Raw genomic sequence first — 12,208 nt, 5'->3', positions numbered from 1 at the left:
GCACCGCAAAGCGACACACAAGGCACATTTTGATGATCTTGCGATCGCATGCGGTGCGCAAACCCAGCGCGCCAACTGGCGCGGGTGGTGTGTTAAGACCCGGCGGCCTGCGCGTGTGCGCAAGCAATGTGTAAGGAAGCAATCTGACACTATGCTGGCCCATGGAAACAGTAATCCCTCTGCTACAGGCACAACCATCGGACATCCGCCGTGCGGCGCTGGGCAACGCGACATCTTGGAGGTCGGGGCCGCCGTGGCGCTCCCGGCACCAGCCGCAACAGAGTGGAGACACACATGATGACGTCACATGCTGCGAGGACTGCCTGCAGAGGCAATGAAGCAGCACACGGCAAATGCTGTTGTTGAACTCCAGGCCGCCTCTGAGACGGCGGCGCCGCGGCGAATGCTCGCTCAGCCGCCCCGGGTTGCCTACCCGGGCCGCCAGCGGCGGTCACGCGCAGCGCTTGCCGCCGGGGGCGCCCGCGCGCGCCGGCGCTGCTGCGGCGCGCCGCCCGGCTGGAACGCCCCGGGCGTGGCCGTGCTGCCCTGAATTACATTGGAAAGCAGAACGTCCGCATACGAGCGCTTGCAGGGGCTCTCCTGTGACGCAGGCACATCCGCAGCCCCGCCACTGCACGTGGCAGCCGCCTCCACAGCGCCTGTGACTGTCGCATCGCAGTCTGCTCCCGCCTTGGCCCGCAGTGCTGCCGCGACGCTGTGAGGTAGCGACGACGGCAGCGGGGCAACAGGCGCGCTGCGCGAGCCGGGGGTCCCTGGCATTGCTGGCGCGTCGCAGCAGGCGCCGCCAGATGCGCCACTGACCTCTGAGGGATGGCCAAACGCAATGACCCGCTGCAGCCCGCCGATTGCCTGCTCGACTTCCGCACGGCACCCGTCCGCCGCGCAGCTGCCTGATCTGCCCGCGCAAGCGTCCAGCGCGCCCCCCGCGGCGCCGCCGCCGGGGGTTGCGCCCTCCAGCCGCGCCCCCGCCGCGGCGGCGGCGTGCAGCAGGGAAAGCGCCCTTTCCCCAAAGCCGTGCATGGCCCAGGCCGCCCCCCTCAGCTCATCCCTGAGCCGCGGCCCCGCCTCGCCCCGCAGCTGCGCGGGCGTCACCGCGGCCAGCGCCTGGGCGTGGTCCTGGACGACTGCCCTCAGCCCCGCCAGAACTGGTGGCTGCTGCTGCTGCTGCTGCTGCTGCTGCTGCTGCTGCTGCTGCTGCTGCTCTGCTGATGTGCCACTGAGGCCGTCATCGCCGGTGCCCTCGCTGTGGCGGCATGGCGACGCCGCGCGCCAGCACTCAGCGTCTTCGCTCTGCGTCCCCGCATCCCGCAGGCGCCAGTTCGCGGGGATGCAGGCGCCGCCTGCGATCGCGCCGCCCTCAGTCTGCGCGCCTGCGTCCGAGGTCGAGCGGAATACCTCGGTCTGCGCCCCCGTCTCTGAGGTGCTCCGGTGGGGGTCTGTCTGTGCGCCCGCCTCCGAGGTGGAACGGGCGGCCGGCTTGGACACCGCCGCCAGCATGTCCGCCTCTGCGGCGCCCACCGCCGCGTGCGCGCCCCTCCAGGCTACCGGCGATCCCCCTCCAGAGGAGCCGCGGTGACGAAGAGCGCCGCTGCCGGCCGTGCAGCCGCCGCCCGGCCAAGAAAGGCAGCCGGGTGTCGAATCTCCGGGGAGCGCCATCGGCGGCGACGGCTCAAATAGGGGGTTGCACATGCGGTCGACGACCTCGACCACGCGGGGCTGCCCCCTGGCTGCCGCCGCCGTCGCCGCAGCCAGCAACCCTGAGGCTGCGGCTGCCCTCCGCATGCCGGCCGCGAGGCCTGGAACAAGCGCAGGCGCACGGGCGCTCGGGGTGCGCCGGCACGCGCCGGCGCCGCCGCTGGCGCCCGCCGCAGCTGCCCTCGCTGCAGCCGCTGCCGCGGCCACGGGGCTGGCCGGCCGGCGCACGGGCAGCGCAGAGACAAGGCGGCGGGACGGCGGCGTGGGCGCGGGCGCTGGTGCGGGCGCCGAAGGGGCGCTGCGAGAAGGCGGCTGCGTGCTGAAAAGCGCGCGGGTGACGGCGACTGCAGGCGCTGTTGCGCTGCGGGGCCGCGAGGTGCTGCTCTCTGCGGGCGTGGCGGCGGCGGCGGTGGCGCCGGCGCCGGCGCCGCTGAACCGCGCCACGATGCGCTTCACGTTGCCGCCCTCGGTGATGCCGCAGCGTGCAGCAGACGCTGAGCGGGCGCTGGTGGCGGGGCTGGAGGCGGTGCAGGCGGAGGGCCTGGATCCGCCGAGGGCCCGGCCTTCGCCGCCGCCGCTGACGCTGCCGCTGCCGATGCCGCCGCCCATGTTGCCGTTTCCGCCCCCGCCGCCGCTGCCGCGGCCGCCGCCGCTGGTTCCACGGCCGGCGGCGGCCTTTGCCACTGCAGAGCCAATGAGGCCTTCAGACACCTTGAGGGGCGGGTCGCTGCAGGGCCGCAGGGCGCCCTTGGCTTCTTTCGCTGCTGCAGCCGCCGGCAGGACACCTGGGATCGTGGGACCCATGGTGAGTGACAAGGGTTTGGCCGCATGGGCTTCCTGGCGCCCTGCAACTCCATGCATCCCCTGAGAGAGCTGGTTGATCATCACGCTTGAAAGGGTTTGAGTCCCACCTGTTTTCACCCTGAGCCCTGTGATCCAGCGGGGACCCAGCTTTGTTGCGGCTGGGGCAGGGGTGGGGCTGCCGCCGATGTTGGGGGCCGCGCCTGTCCCTACTGCCACCCCACCTTTGGGGTTGGCAGCCAGCTGCCCCCCACGCTTCATAGTGCAACCGCTCAGGACAGCGGGCTGCGAAGCGATACCCGCGCGGTAGGGCAGAGATGCAGAAGTCGATCGGCGAGCGACGCGTCTACAAAATTGCTGAGAGCATCCTTAATGGAGTTCAATTGAATGATCGAAGTCTCACTGGAGCTCTGCTGGGTCCGTGAACCAGCGGCGGTTTTCCTCGCACACGCTCTGCCGCGCGACGGCTGGATAATGAGATGGTATGCGACGTCAACAAAAAAATCGCATGTGAAATTTCTTCTTTTCAACTCGGTACCGCTGAGGTGGCAAGGATGACAATGTCACAGCGCGGGGCCACAAATGCATCCAGGGCGCGGCGGGCGTCACCCACCTTGCTTAGCATAGCGGCTGCGGCAATACTCCAGCCTGGTGCAGAGGCAGAGTCTCGTGTTGAATGCACCATGTACCTGAGATCAGCGGGGATACTGCGTCGCACGTGCAAAGGCTTGACCTCGACATGGTGGTTGCTTTGCGTCAGCTGGCAAGTGCATTCGCACGAACCCCGCACGCACTGCTGCCGGCCGGATCATTTATCCAGATGCGCAATTGGCAACTGCCTGTGACCATATACACACAGGGCGTTTCAGCCCCATCTCCGAAAAGAATCTTACACAAACGCACCGCACCTAATCCTGCGCGCGCCCAACGCGCACAGACCCACACCCTTCCACCCCATAGCTGCACAGGCCAGTCCTCAGAGGACGCCTGCCTACGCCCTGTTGCCTGAAGCTGTCGCCCCATCCCCTGTCATGACCGCCGCATGAACGGACGCGCTCGCATGTGATTGAAAAGACGGCACGCGCGGAAATTGGGGGCCGGGCGCTCTAACGCAGCCATGCCGTGTGTAACGAGGGCTTGGGGGGTGCCCAGTCACCCCGCCCTTCGCCCACCCGAAACATGCTAAGAGCTGGACCGTGCGCGCCCCCTGGTTGGTCACTTTCTATTGGGCGCCACGGGCCCGCCTGTGATCAGGGTCAGTGTGTCCTAGAATTCCAACGTCACTTGCGAGGGGGACGCGGGCGGCACGACTGCCGCACATTCAGCGCCGTCTCCAGCAATTCAGCAGGTGCCAAGCTAAAAGATACCTAGCACTCCGGTTAGCCGCGTGCGCCTGCGGTCAGCTGCCCGCCCTGCCACCCCCAGCACCCCCGCCACCTCCGCGCCATGCGGCCAGCCCTGTGGCTTTCCGTGCCGGCGCCGCCGCCGCCGCCTTGCCGCCCCCGCTCGCCCGCCCCAGGGGCGCCGCCGCTGCCGCGCCTTCCAGCCCCGTCGTCTCAGGGCCCAATGCCGGCGTCAGGGCGGCGCGCGTCCGTCCCACGCCGGTCGGGTCAACGCCATCCTTTGTGTCATTGTATCTGAGGCACTTCTGGGACGTGTCATTGAAGGAGGAGCCCCGGCCTTTGCTGCCTACTGAAGGGTGTGTGCGTGCATATGTATGTGTGTGTGTAGGTGTTTCTGTGTGTTTGTATGTGTGTGGTGGGTGAGACGGAGAGTGAAAAGGGGTGGGGGATGGCCAGCCGTAGGGACAGAGTGGGACTGTGTGAAGGGCTTCAAAGATAGCAACTGGAGCGCTCCAAGCGCCGCGGCAGCACGCGGTCGCCACGTAGAGCCTGCGCGCTGCGCAGGACTGCCGGACAGCGGCGCAGGTACCCGCAACCCCAGGCCCGCCTCACCCGCAGGGATACTCCAGGGCGCGTCGCCGCTGCCGCCGCAGCCGCCGGCCGAGCCGCTCTGCGCGTCATCGCCGATCGCGAGCGCCTGCAGCGCCTTTACGCTGCAGGCCACTTGGTCCAGCAGGTGCCGCCGCGCCTCGCCCGCCGCTGCCCCGCCCGCGCTCTCGCCTCCGCGCGCCTCGTCCCCCGCCCCCGCGGGCCCCTCGCCGCCACGGCCCGCGGCCCTGGCGGCGCCCGCCGCGGCCCGCGCGAGAAGCAGCCGTTGCACCGCGTCGGTGGCCGCGCGCAGCTGCTGGGCAGCTTCCTCCAGCTCCGCCCCGGCCTCCTCTCCCTGATCACTTGGAAGCTCAAGAGTCACATCGCCCTCCTCAACTGCCTCAGACGACGTCCCAGCTCCCACTCCCTCCCGCTGGCGGTGCGCCGAGGCTCCACTGATGCCGTCCCCTGAAACGACAGCTGGCGGCCCCCGGCGGCTGCGGGGCGCGGCGCCGGGGCCCGGCGGCGCGGCCTTTGGCGGCGGCTCCGCCCCAGGGTGGGGCCGCTTCTTCGGCGAGCGGGACTTGCCGCCGGCAAACAGCCGCATGCGCTGCAGCAGGCCCAGCATGCCCGCACTCGGGGAGCGCTCTGCGCCGGAGCCTGGGTCAGCGCCCGAGTTGCCGCCGGAGCCGCCGCCACCGCCGCTGTCGTCGCGGCGTGGCGCGCGGCCGCCTGGGGTCCCGATGGGGGAGCCCGGGTCCGCCCCGAGAGATCTGAGGACCCGCTGCTCGGCCCCGCCCATGCCGTTGCTCGAGGCACTCTGCGGCCTGATGGCCGCCGCGCGGGCGCCCGGCGGCGAGCCCGCGGCGCCGTGCGGCGCCGCCTGGAGCGCGGCGGGCGGGCGTGGGGGGCCTGGGGACGGCAATGGGTCCGGCGCGGCGGCGGGTGCCGCCGGCCCCGCGGCGCCGCTTGCGCTGCGGTAGGAAGGGTCCTGTGGAGAGAGCCCAAGGGACTGGATGTGATTCGACGCACACGCGGCGGCCAAGCAGGTGCAAGCTGCTGCTCACATACCCATGGCTGCCAGGTCTAGGACTTTTTCAGCAGGAGTCCGCGTCACCAATCCCAATTCAGGGAGCCCCGATGCGGCGGCTGCGCGACGCCGCTCCACCGCCCGATCAGCCGCACACCCCAAAAACCCCCACCTCGCTGTTGCCGCGTGCCTCCCAAGCCGCCGCCCCAGCCCTAGGCCCGTCCGCCCCCGCCGTCGCCTGTACGACCGCTGCCGCCGCCAACGCAGCTGGTACATGCGCCGGCGCCGGCGTGGGCGCGGCGCTGCCGCAGGGCGACGCGTTGTACACAGGGTTGTCCCAACGGCGCACGCCCCGGTCACCCTCCCCGCCGCCCCCGCCCGACTCACTGCCCCTAGCATAGACGCCGCTGCCGCCGCTGCAGCTGCGGCGAGGGTGCTCAGCCATCGGGGACCCAAACGCGCTGCCGCCAGAAGCTGGCGGGCTGCAGAGCGCCCGCGCTGACGCGGCGCCGCCGCCGGCGTCGCTCGAGCGCGCCTCGCTCGCGCCCGACGACCGGCGGGCGCCGCGGAGGCTGTCCAGTCGGACCATCGCGGCCGCCGCGGACGGCGCGCCGCCGCCGCCGCCGCTGGGGGCGCTGGCCAGGCCAGGGCTGCTGCCGCGCGACGCCTGGAAGCTGAAGGGAATCATCCCGGGCACAGGCGTCGGCGCCGGCGGCGTGCCCTCGATCGCGCCCCACCCCGGCCACATGCGGGGCGTGCTGCCCGGCGGCCGCACGCCCGCGCCCGCCCTCATCTCACTGGAGCTCAACCCCACAGGCGGGGGCGTGAGCTCGTCAGCTGCGGGCAGCGACTGCGCAGGCGAGGGTAGCGTGCGGTCCGGGGTCGCGACCGCCGCGTGCCGCCGCGCGGCGGGCGCCGCGGAGGGCGTGTCGTCGATGCCGAGGAGCGCCATGAGGCCCTTGCGAATCAACTTGGCGGAGCCCGGGGACTTGGAGCGATCTGGGGTGGACTGCTGCTGCTGGTGCTGCAGCTGCTCCGCGCGCTGTGGCTCTGCCTGCTGTGCCTGGTGTTGCTCCTGCTGCTGCTGCTGCTGCTGCGGCGGCGGCGGCGGATGCACGGCGGAAGGCCCAGCCGCCGACGGGGTCGCGGCCGCGCCCGTCGGGGCGCACGCCTCCGACAGAGGCGAGAGCGGCTGCGGCGACGGCGACGGCGGCGTTGCCGCGACCTCGGCCTCCGCCTCCTGGGGCGTCAGTGGCTCGCAGGTTGAGGCACCCTCCTCTCCCTTCTCCTCCGCCTCGTCCTCCTCCTCCTGAGGTTGACGCCCCTGCTGCTGCTGCTGCTGCTGCTGCTGCTGCTGCTGCAGGCTTGCTGTCATCATCGCCTCCGCAGGCACCACCCAGTTCGCTGCGGCTGCGCCGGCGGGTGCGACAACCGGCAACGCCTCCCGTGCACCCTCGGATGCTGCGGCGGCGGGCGCCGTGGCGGCCGCCGACGACGCCTGGCTGCTCCGCGGCCCAACGCCTGGCGTGCTGCGCCGCCCGCTGCTGGCGCGTGTCCCCCTGGCGCCGACGCTGGCGCCAGCGCCCGCGGAGCCAGCCCTGAACGGCGGCCGCTCGTGCCGCCTGGCCGCGGCCGACAGCCCGAACGCGGGCGCCGCGGCGGCGGGGGCGCGCGCGGCAGAGCGGCGGGCGCGGGCGGCGGGGGAGGGCGCGGGGGCGCGGCTGTTTGGGGTGGCCCAAGGCGGCCTTGTAGCATTGAAGACGCCGTTGGAAGACGATTGCCGCCGTGGCTGCTGCTGTTGCTGCTGCTGCTGCTGCTGCTGCTGCTGCTGCTGCTGCTCGTCTAGCTGCTCCTGCTGCTGTTCTGGTGCTGAGAAAGTCAGCAGGTCATTCAGCCGTTGCCCCTGTTGCTGCTGCTGTGTCTGTTGCTGCTGCTGCTGCTGCTGCTGGTGCTGCTGCTGCTGCTGCTGCGGCTGCTGAGAAACTGGTGACTCCAGCAGGCTCTCCGGCTGCTGCTGCCGCTGCAGCTGCGGGTGCACAGCCGGCACGTCACTCTGCTCTGCAGGCACAGGATGAGAGGACGGCGCCTCGCCCCAAAGCGCCGCCGCGCCCGCCCCCCTCCCGAGCTGCGACCGCTCCTGCGGCGCCTCCCGCCGCCTCCGCTGCCGCGGCGGCGACGGCCCCGCACGCTCCGGCGACGGCTGCGCGAACGCCGGCGCCGGCGCCCACGGCCGCTGCACCCGCTGCTGCTGCGCCTCGTCCTCCGCGCGCTCGTGATGCCACGAGCCGCGCGGCGGCCGGCGCGGCGACGGCCTCGCCGGGCTGCTGCGGGCCGACTGCTGCTGCACAGCAAACGCCTGCTGCAGGTTTGCCAGCCGCGCCCTCATGCCGGCGAGCTCCTGCTCCATGCGCCCCTCACGCCACTGCCGCTGCCGCGGCGGCGCCGCGCGGCGCAGCGGGCTGCGGCCGGGGTGGGCGCCGGCGGCGGCCGGGGCTGTGCCTTGGGGCGGGGCGGGGTGGGGCTCGGGCTGCTCTTGGGGGTTTGTGAGCCTCTCCATTAGGTACCTGGGTGTAAATCGAAATTTTATACATACTGGGTTAGGGTTCAAATGGTGTGCCCAGGCAAGAAAAGCCCCACATTGCTGGCAATCTGCACAGGGAGAAAAGCAAGCGAGGTGGCCGTTGGGAGCCGAGCGGTCACCCCGCGCCGCCGCTGCCCCGGGTGCTCGCAGGCACGCCCCCGCCCGCGCGGCGCCCGGCGCCCGGCCCCCAGCACACCTGGCGCTCAGGCTCTGGCGCCGCTCGTCGACGGGCGCGGGGGTGGCGGCGTCGAAGTGGCGCCTGAACAGGTCCCGCACGACGGTTTCGGGCGCAGGCGCTGGCGAGGGGTCGGCCGGCGCTGCGGGCAAGGGCGGGTTGTGGCGAGGTTTGGGGCTCGGCGGCCGGCCGGGACCGGAGGGCGGCGGCGGGCTGCGGGGGTCGAAGCGTGGAGTCTGACAGGCGCGGCCGGTAGTGGAAATCGCGAGCAGTGCTTGCGGATGAATTGTGAGCATCACGCACCTTGGAGGAGGGCCTCGGGTGCCGGCGACGCCCGTTGCGCAGATGGAGACACTGAGGCGCCCGCGGGACCGGCCTCGTCCTGTTGCTGCTGCTCCTGCTGCAGCTCCTGCTGCCGCTCCGGCTGCGACGGTGCAGCGGCGGCAGCCAGCAGCTGCCGCAGGTGCGCCGCACTGCCCTCTGTCCCGGCCCCGCCCTCACACTCGCTCGGCCACTCGCCCACCCCCTCACGCTCGCCCCCGCCGCCCAAGCCCTGGGACGCCTCCACCTCCCCCTCGCCGTTCACCCCTATGCTCATCACGGCGAAGGCAGCCGCCGCCACGTCACCGGGGCCGCCGCCTCCCTCATGAAACACGAGCTCCTCAGTCACATCGTCCCCGAGTGCGCCTGCCGCCCCCAGCCCCTCCTCCTCCTCCTCGTCCTCTGCCGCCGCCGCCGCCGCGCTGCTGCTGGCGCCCCGCGGGGCCGCGCCGCCGCGGCCAGGACCAGGACCAGGTGACGCCCACGGCTCGCGCCCCAGCGGCGCGGCGGCGCTGCCGGGGGTGGCGGCGTGCGGGGGCTGAGCTGACGTGTGCGGTGGCTGGGGGCTGCCCTCGTTGCTGAGGCGGCGGTGGCCAGTAACCTGGGAAAATTGTTTGGTTGTATGAGGGATTTGCAATCAGGGCTTTGCGAACTTTCCAGCAAAATCAAGGATGCGCACTTTCCAGCAAAAGTTTGTGGGACTTGACTTGCGGAACAACGTCGAGGAAACGGCACGAATGAAGATGGCCGCTGCCCTCCGGCCACCACGGCACAGATGCAGCCCAAGGCTCGCATCCCTGCGGCCGCACGCTGCCGCAGAGCGGCGCCGCGCCCACGCCAAGCCCACGGACCCCACCTGCACAGCAAAGCCTCGGTGCTCGTCGAAAACGGACGCGCCCTGCTGCATCGACAGCGCCCACTTGCCGCCGGCCGCCGCCGGCGCCTCCTCTGCCGCGCCCGCGGCGCCCGGCGGAGCCGGCGGCGGCGCCGACTCGGCCTCGTCGTCGCCGCGCACGGGCGCCGCGTGGGCGCCCCTGGGGCGCTTTTTCGGGGACGGAGACATGTTGCGCGCCGCCCACGCGGGCAGGCGGTCGCAGGGCACCAGTGGGCGCCCCGCCTGCACCCTGAGTATCGTCTGGCTGACCCCCACGCCGGTGGAGTCGCTGTGCGTGTCTGGGGACGCCGCCATGCATACCTCGGCCGGCCGCAGCGCGCGGCGCGCTGACAAGGACACCTGCCGCGTCGGGCTGGCGTCTCCTGGCGTCGGCGTCGGGGTGGCCGCCTGCCCGGCCGGTGAGCGCGACGGCGGCGTCTCGGGGCGCGCCTCGCGCGCTTGCCGGCCCCGCGGCGACTGCGGCCCGGCCGCTGTTGCGGCCACGCTCCCCCGGGGCCACGCCCCCGCCACAGGCGCGGGCGTGCGCGCCGCGGCGGCGCGCGCCGCCGCCGCCTTGATTTCCGCCGAGAGCGCCCCCGGCAGCCGCCAGACGCACACGCAGCCGTCACCACCGACGGACACGAGCCGCTCAAGGTCGGACGCCACCACCGCCGCAGCCGCCACGCCGCCGTGGCCGGACGCCCGCCAGACCAATTTGCCCGACGCGAGGTGGTGCACCCGGATGGATCCGTCCGAATGAGATACGACAGCGGCCACGCCGCCGGGGTCGATGCTGACGCGGACTGGCTCGGCTGCGGGACATGGGAATCGCGGCAGCGCTCATCAATGGTGAGCGTGAGGCAAGCTCAGGAGCTCGCGGGCACGGCAAGTGAGCATGTGCTTGGAAAAAGCACAGCTGGTGCTCCCATCCCACCCTAGCGCACATGCCTGCGCCCGCCACTTTGCGGGCGCACGCGCACGGCGCCATCGACTCGGCCCACGCCCGTGCCAGCACCCGGGGTGCTCGACCCGCCAGCATGCGCACCTGCCCCGCGCTCCGGCGCCAGCGCCCCGACCGGCCGCCCGGAAGCCACGTCCCAGAACCTCACGGCGCCGTCGGCCCCGACCGCAGCCACCATCGATTCCAGGGGGTCGAGCGCCAGGTCGTACAGCGGGCAGCTGCCGGGCAGCTGCTCGCTGTGGTACACCGCGCAGCCGCCCTCGGCGCCGCCGCAGAGGACCCTGTCCGGGAGGCAGAGGGGGCGGGAGGACACCGCGCGTCTCAATGAGCCCGATGGGACTCGCGGAGTGCGCATCGACGGCTTGGTTTGTGTGCTGCTTTGCAATGGAGAAGCTCATTTAGTCACAACAGCACAGAGGGCACAAGGTGGTGCCTCGCGCGGCGCATGGCCCCTCATTTCCAAGGCCCGCACCTGAACACGATGCCGCCGTCCGCGCCGCAGCTGATGAGGCTCTTGCCGCCGGCCGCGAAACGCACCGCGGTCACCGGCGCGCGGTGGTCGTCCAGGGTCTCCACCAGGTCAAAGTTGCGCTGCGTTTTGGAAAGCATAAAGGGATGAGGGCGGGATCAAGAATAATAACAATTGGACAGCCTGAATTCAATGAAGATCGGTGTGGGGTTTTTGAGAGAGGGTTATAATGAGCATTGCAGAACGAGGACTGGGGGAGGAAGGGGAGCCGGGCGGGTGGACCAATAGGGTACAAGGGCGGCCGAGCCGAGCCACGAGGGCCTGGAGCGGAAGGCAAGGGGCCGCTGGGACAAGGCACGAACGTGCAGCCGTCCTGGCCGCTACACTGGCGCGTATCGCGCGAGGCCGCGCAGCCGCCACCGCGCTCCGCAGCACCCTGGAAGCTGGGCGTGCCGAGGATCCCATCTGCAAAGCCAGGGGTCCCCGCACAGCAGGAGGGGCGCCCTCATCCCCTTCAACGCATCCAGCAGACCCACCGTGGCGTCAAACAGGTGTATCAAGCCGTCCCGCCCCCCCGAAGCCAGCAGGCAGCTGCCGCCACCCTGGCCGTCCTCGCCGGCGCCGTGCCCGGTGTGAGTTCCCGGCGAGAAGTCCAGGGCGAGCAGTACGCCGTTGTGCGCCTCCAGAAGGCGCAGCAGCTTCAAGGTCACGAGATCGTAGATCTGACACCAAAACATGAAGATGGAAGCGCACGCGTTATGATGTAGTTGATCTCACGCAAGTCATGGTCCAAGCCCTAGACAAGGGGCAGCCCTAGGGAGTGCGTCGCTGGTGGCAATCCGCGCCCCCACTGACACCCCACTCAATTGTAGCCGTTCTTGGCTCAACCCTGGCAACACTTCCTAGAACCCAGGGAGCGAACCACCCACCCGCAAATTGCCGCACTCGTCCCCTACTGCCAGGTGCCGCCCGTCCGGGCCGACCCGCAGGCAGCGCAGCAGCACCGGCGCCGCCGCGCCCTCGGGCCGCCCGCCGCCGGCCCCGTGCGGCTGCGGCAGCGGGCGCTCGGGGTCGGCGGCGCGCCCGGCTGCGTGGGCGGGGCTCTGGGCTTGGGCGTCGGCGGCTATGATGATGCCTGCGGGATGGAGGCAGCAGCGCGCACCAGCGTTGGTCTGCGACCCCTTAACCAAGCCGTGTCACGCTGCATTCTTCGCCCACGAAGTGCTGATCGCGGCTGCGATGGGGTCCAGAACAAACCAGCCAGTCGATTCTGACCACGCCAGCAGCAACTCATGGGCACCTAGCCAGCAGATGAAAACCTCAAACCCTCCCGCTGACCCCACCGGCGG

At 71.5% G+C, this 12,208-nt stretch overlaps 1 protein-coding gene across 1 annotated transcript in view; it reads right to left on the bottom strand.

Moving 5' to 3' along the window:
* Window positions 1–429: 429 nt before the first annotated feature.
* The window catches only part of MNEG_6891 (WD repeat-containing protein 62), a gene marked incomplete at both ends in the record, with an annotated part of 12,751 nt that continues 972 nt past the window's right edge, over window positions 430–12,208 (bottom strand). Inside the window, 10 exons of the mRNA XM_014044635.1 lie at window positions 430–2,501; window positions 4,473–5,360; window positions 5,866–7,937; window positions 8,256–8,376; window positions 8,538–9,156; window positions 9,412–10,241; window positions 10,475–10,671; window positions 10,863–10,981; window positions 11,396–11,581; window positions 11,789–11,994. Coding sequence (XP_013900089.1) covers window positions 430–2,501; window positions 4,473–5,360; window positions 5,866–7,937; window positions 8,256–8,376; window positions 8,538–9,156; window positions 9,412–10,241; window positions 10,475–10,671; window positions 10,863–10,981; window positions 11,396–11,581; window positions 11,789–11,994 — 7,310 coding nt within the window. The remainder of the gene's footprint in view (window positions 2,502–4,472; window positions 5,361–5,865; window positions 7,938–8,255; window positions 8,377–8,537; window positions 9,157–9,411; window positions 10,242–10,474; window positions 10,672–10,862; window positions 10,982–11,395; window positions 11,582–11,788; window positions 11,995–12,208) is intronic.

The sequence above is a fragment of the Monoraphidium neglectum genome, assembly GCF_000611645.1.
Source record: "Monoraphidium neglectum strain SAG 48.87 unplaced genomic scaffold scaffold01168, whole genome shotgun sequence".
Classification (NCBI taxonomy): Eukaryota; Viridiplantae; Chlorophyta; class Chlorophyceae; order Sphaeropleales; family Selenastraceae; genus Monoraphidium; species Monoraphidium neglectum.
The sequence above is the reverse complement of the archived record's forward strand: the minus strand, read 5'-3'. Positions and strand labels throughout refer to the sequence as shown.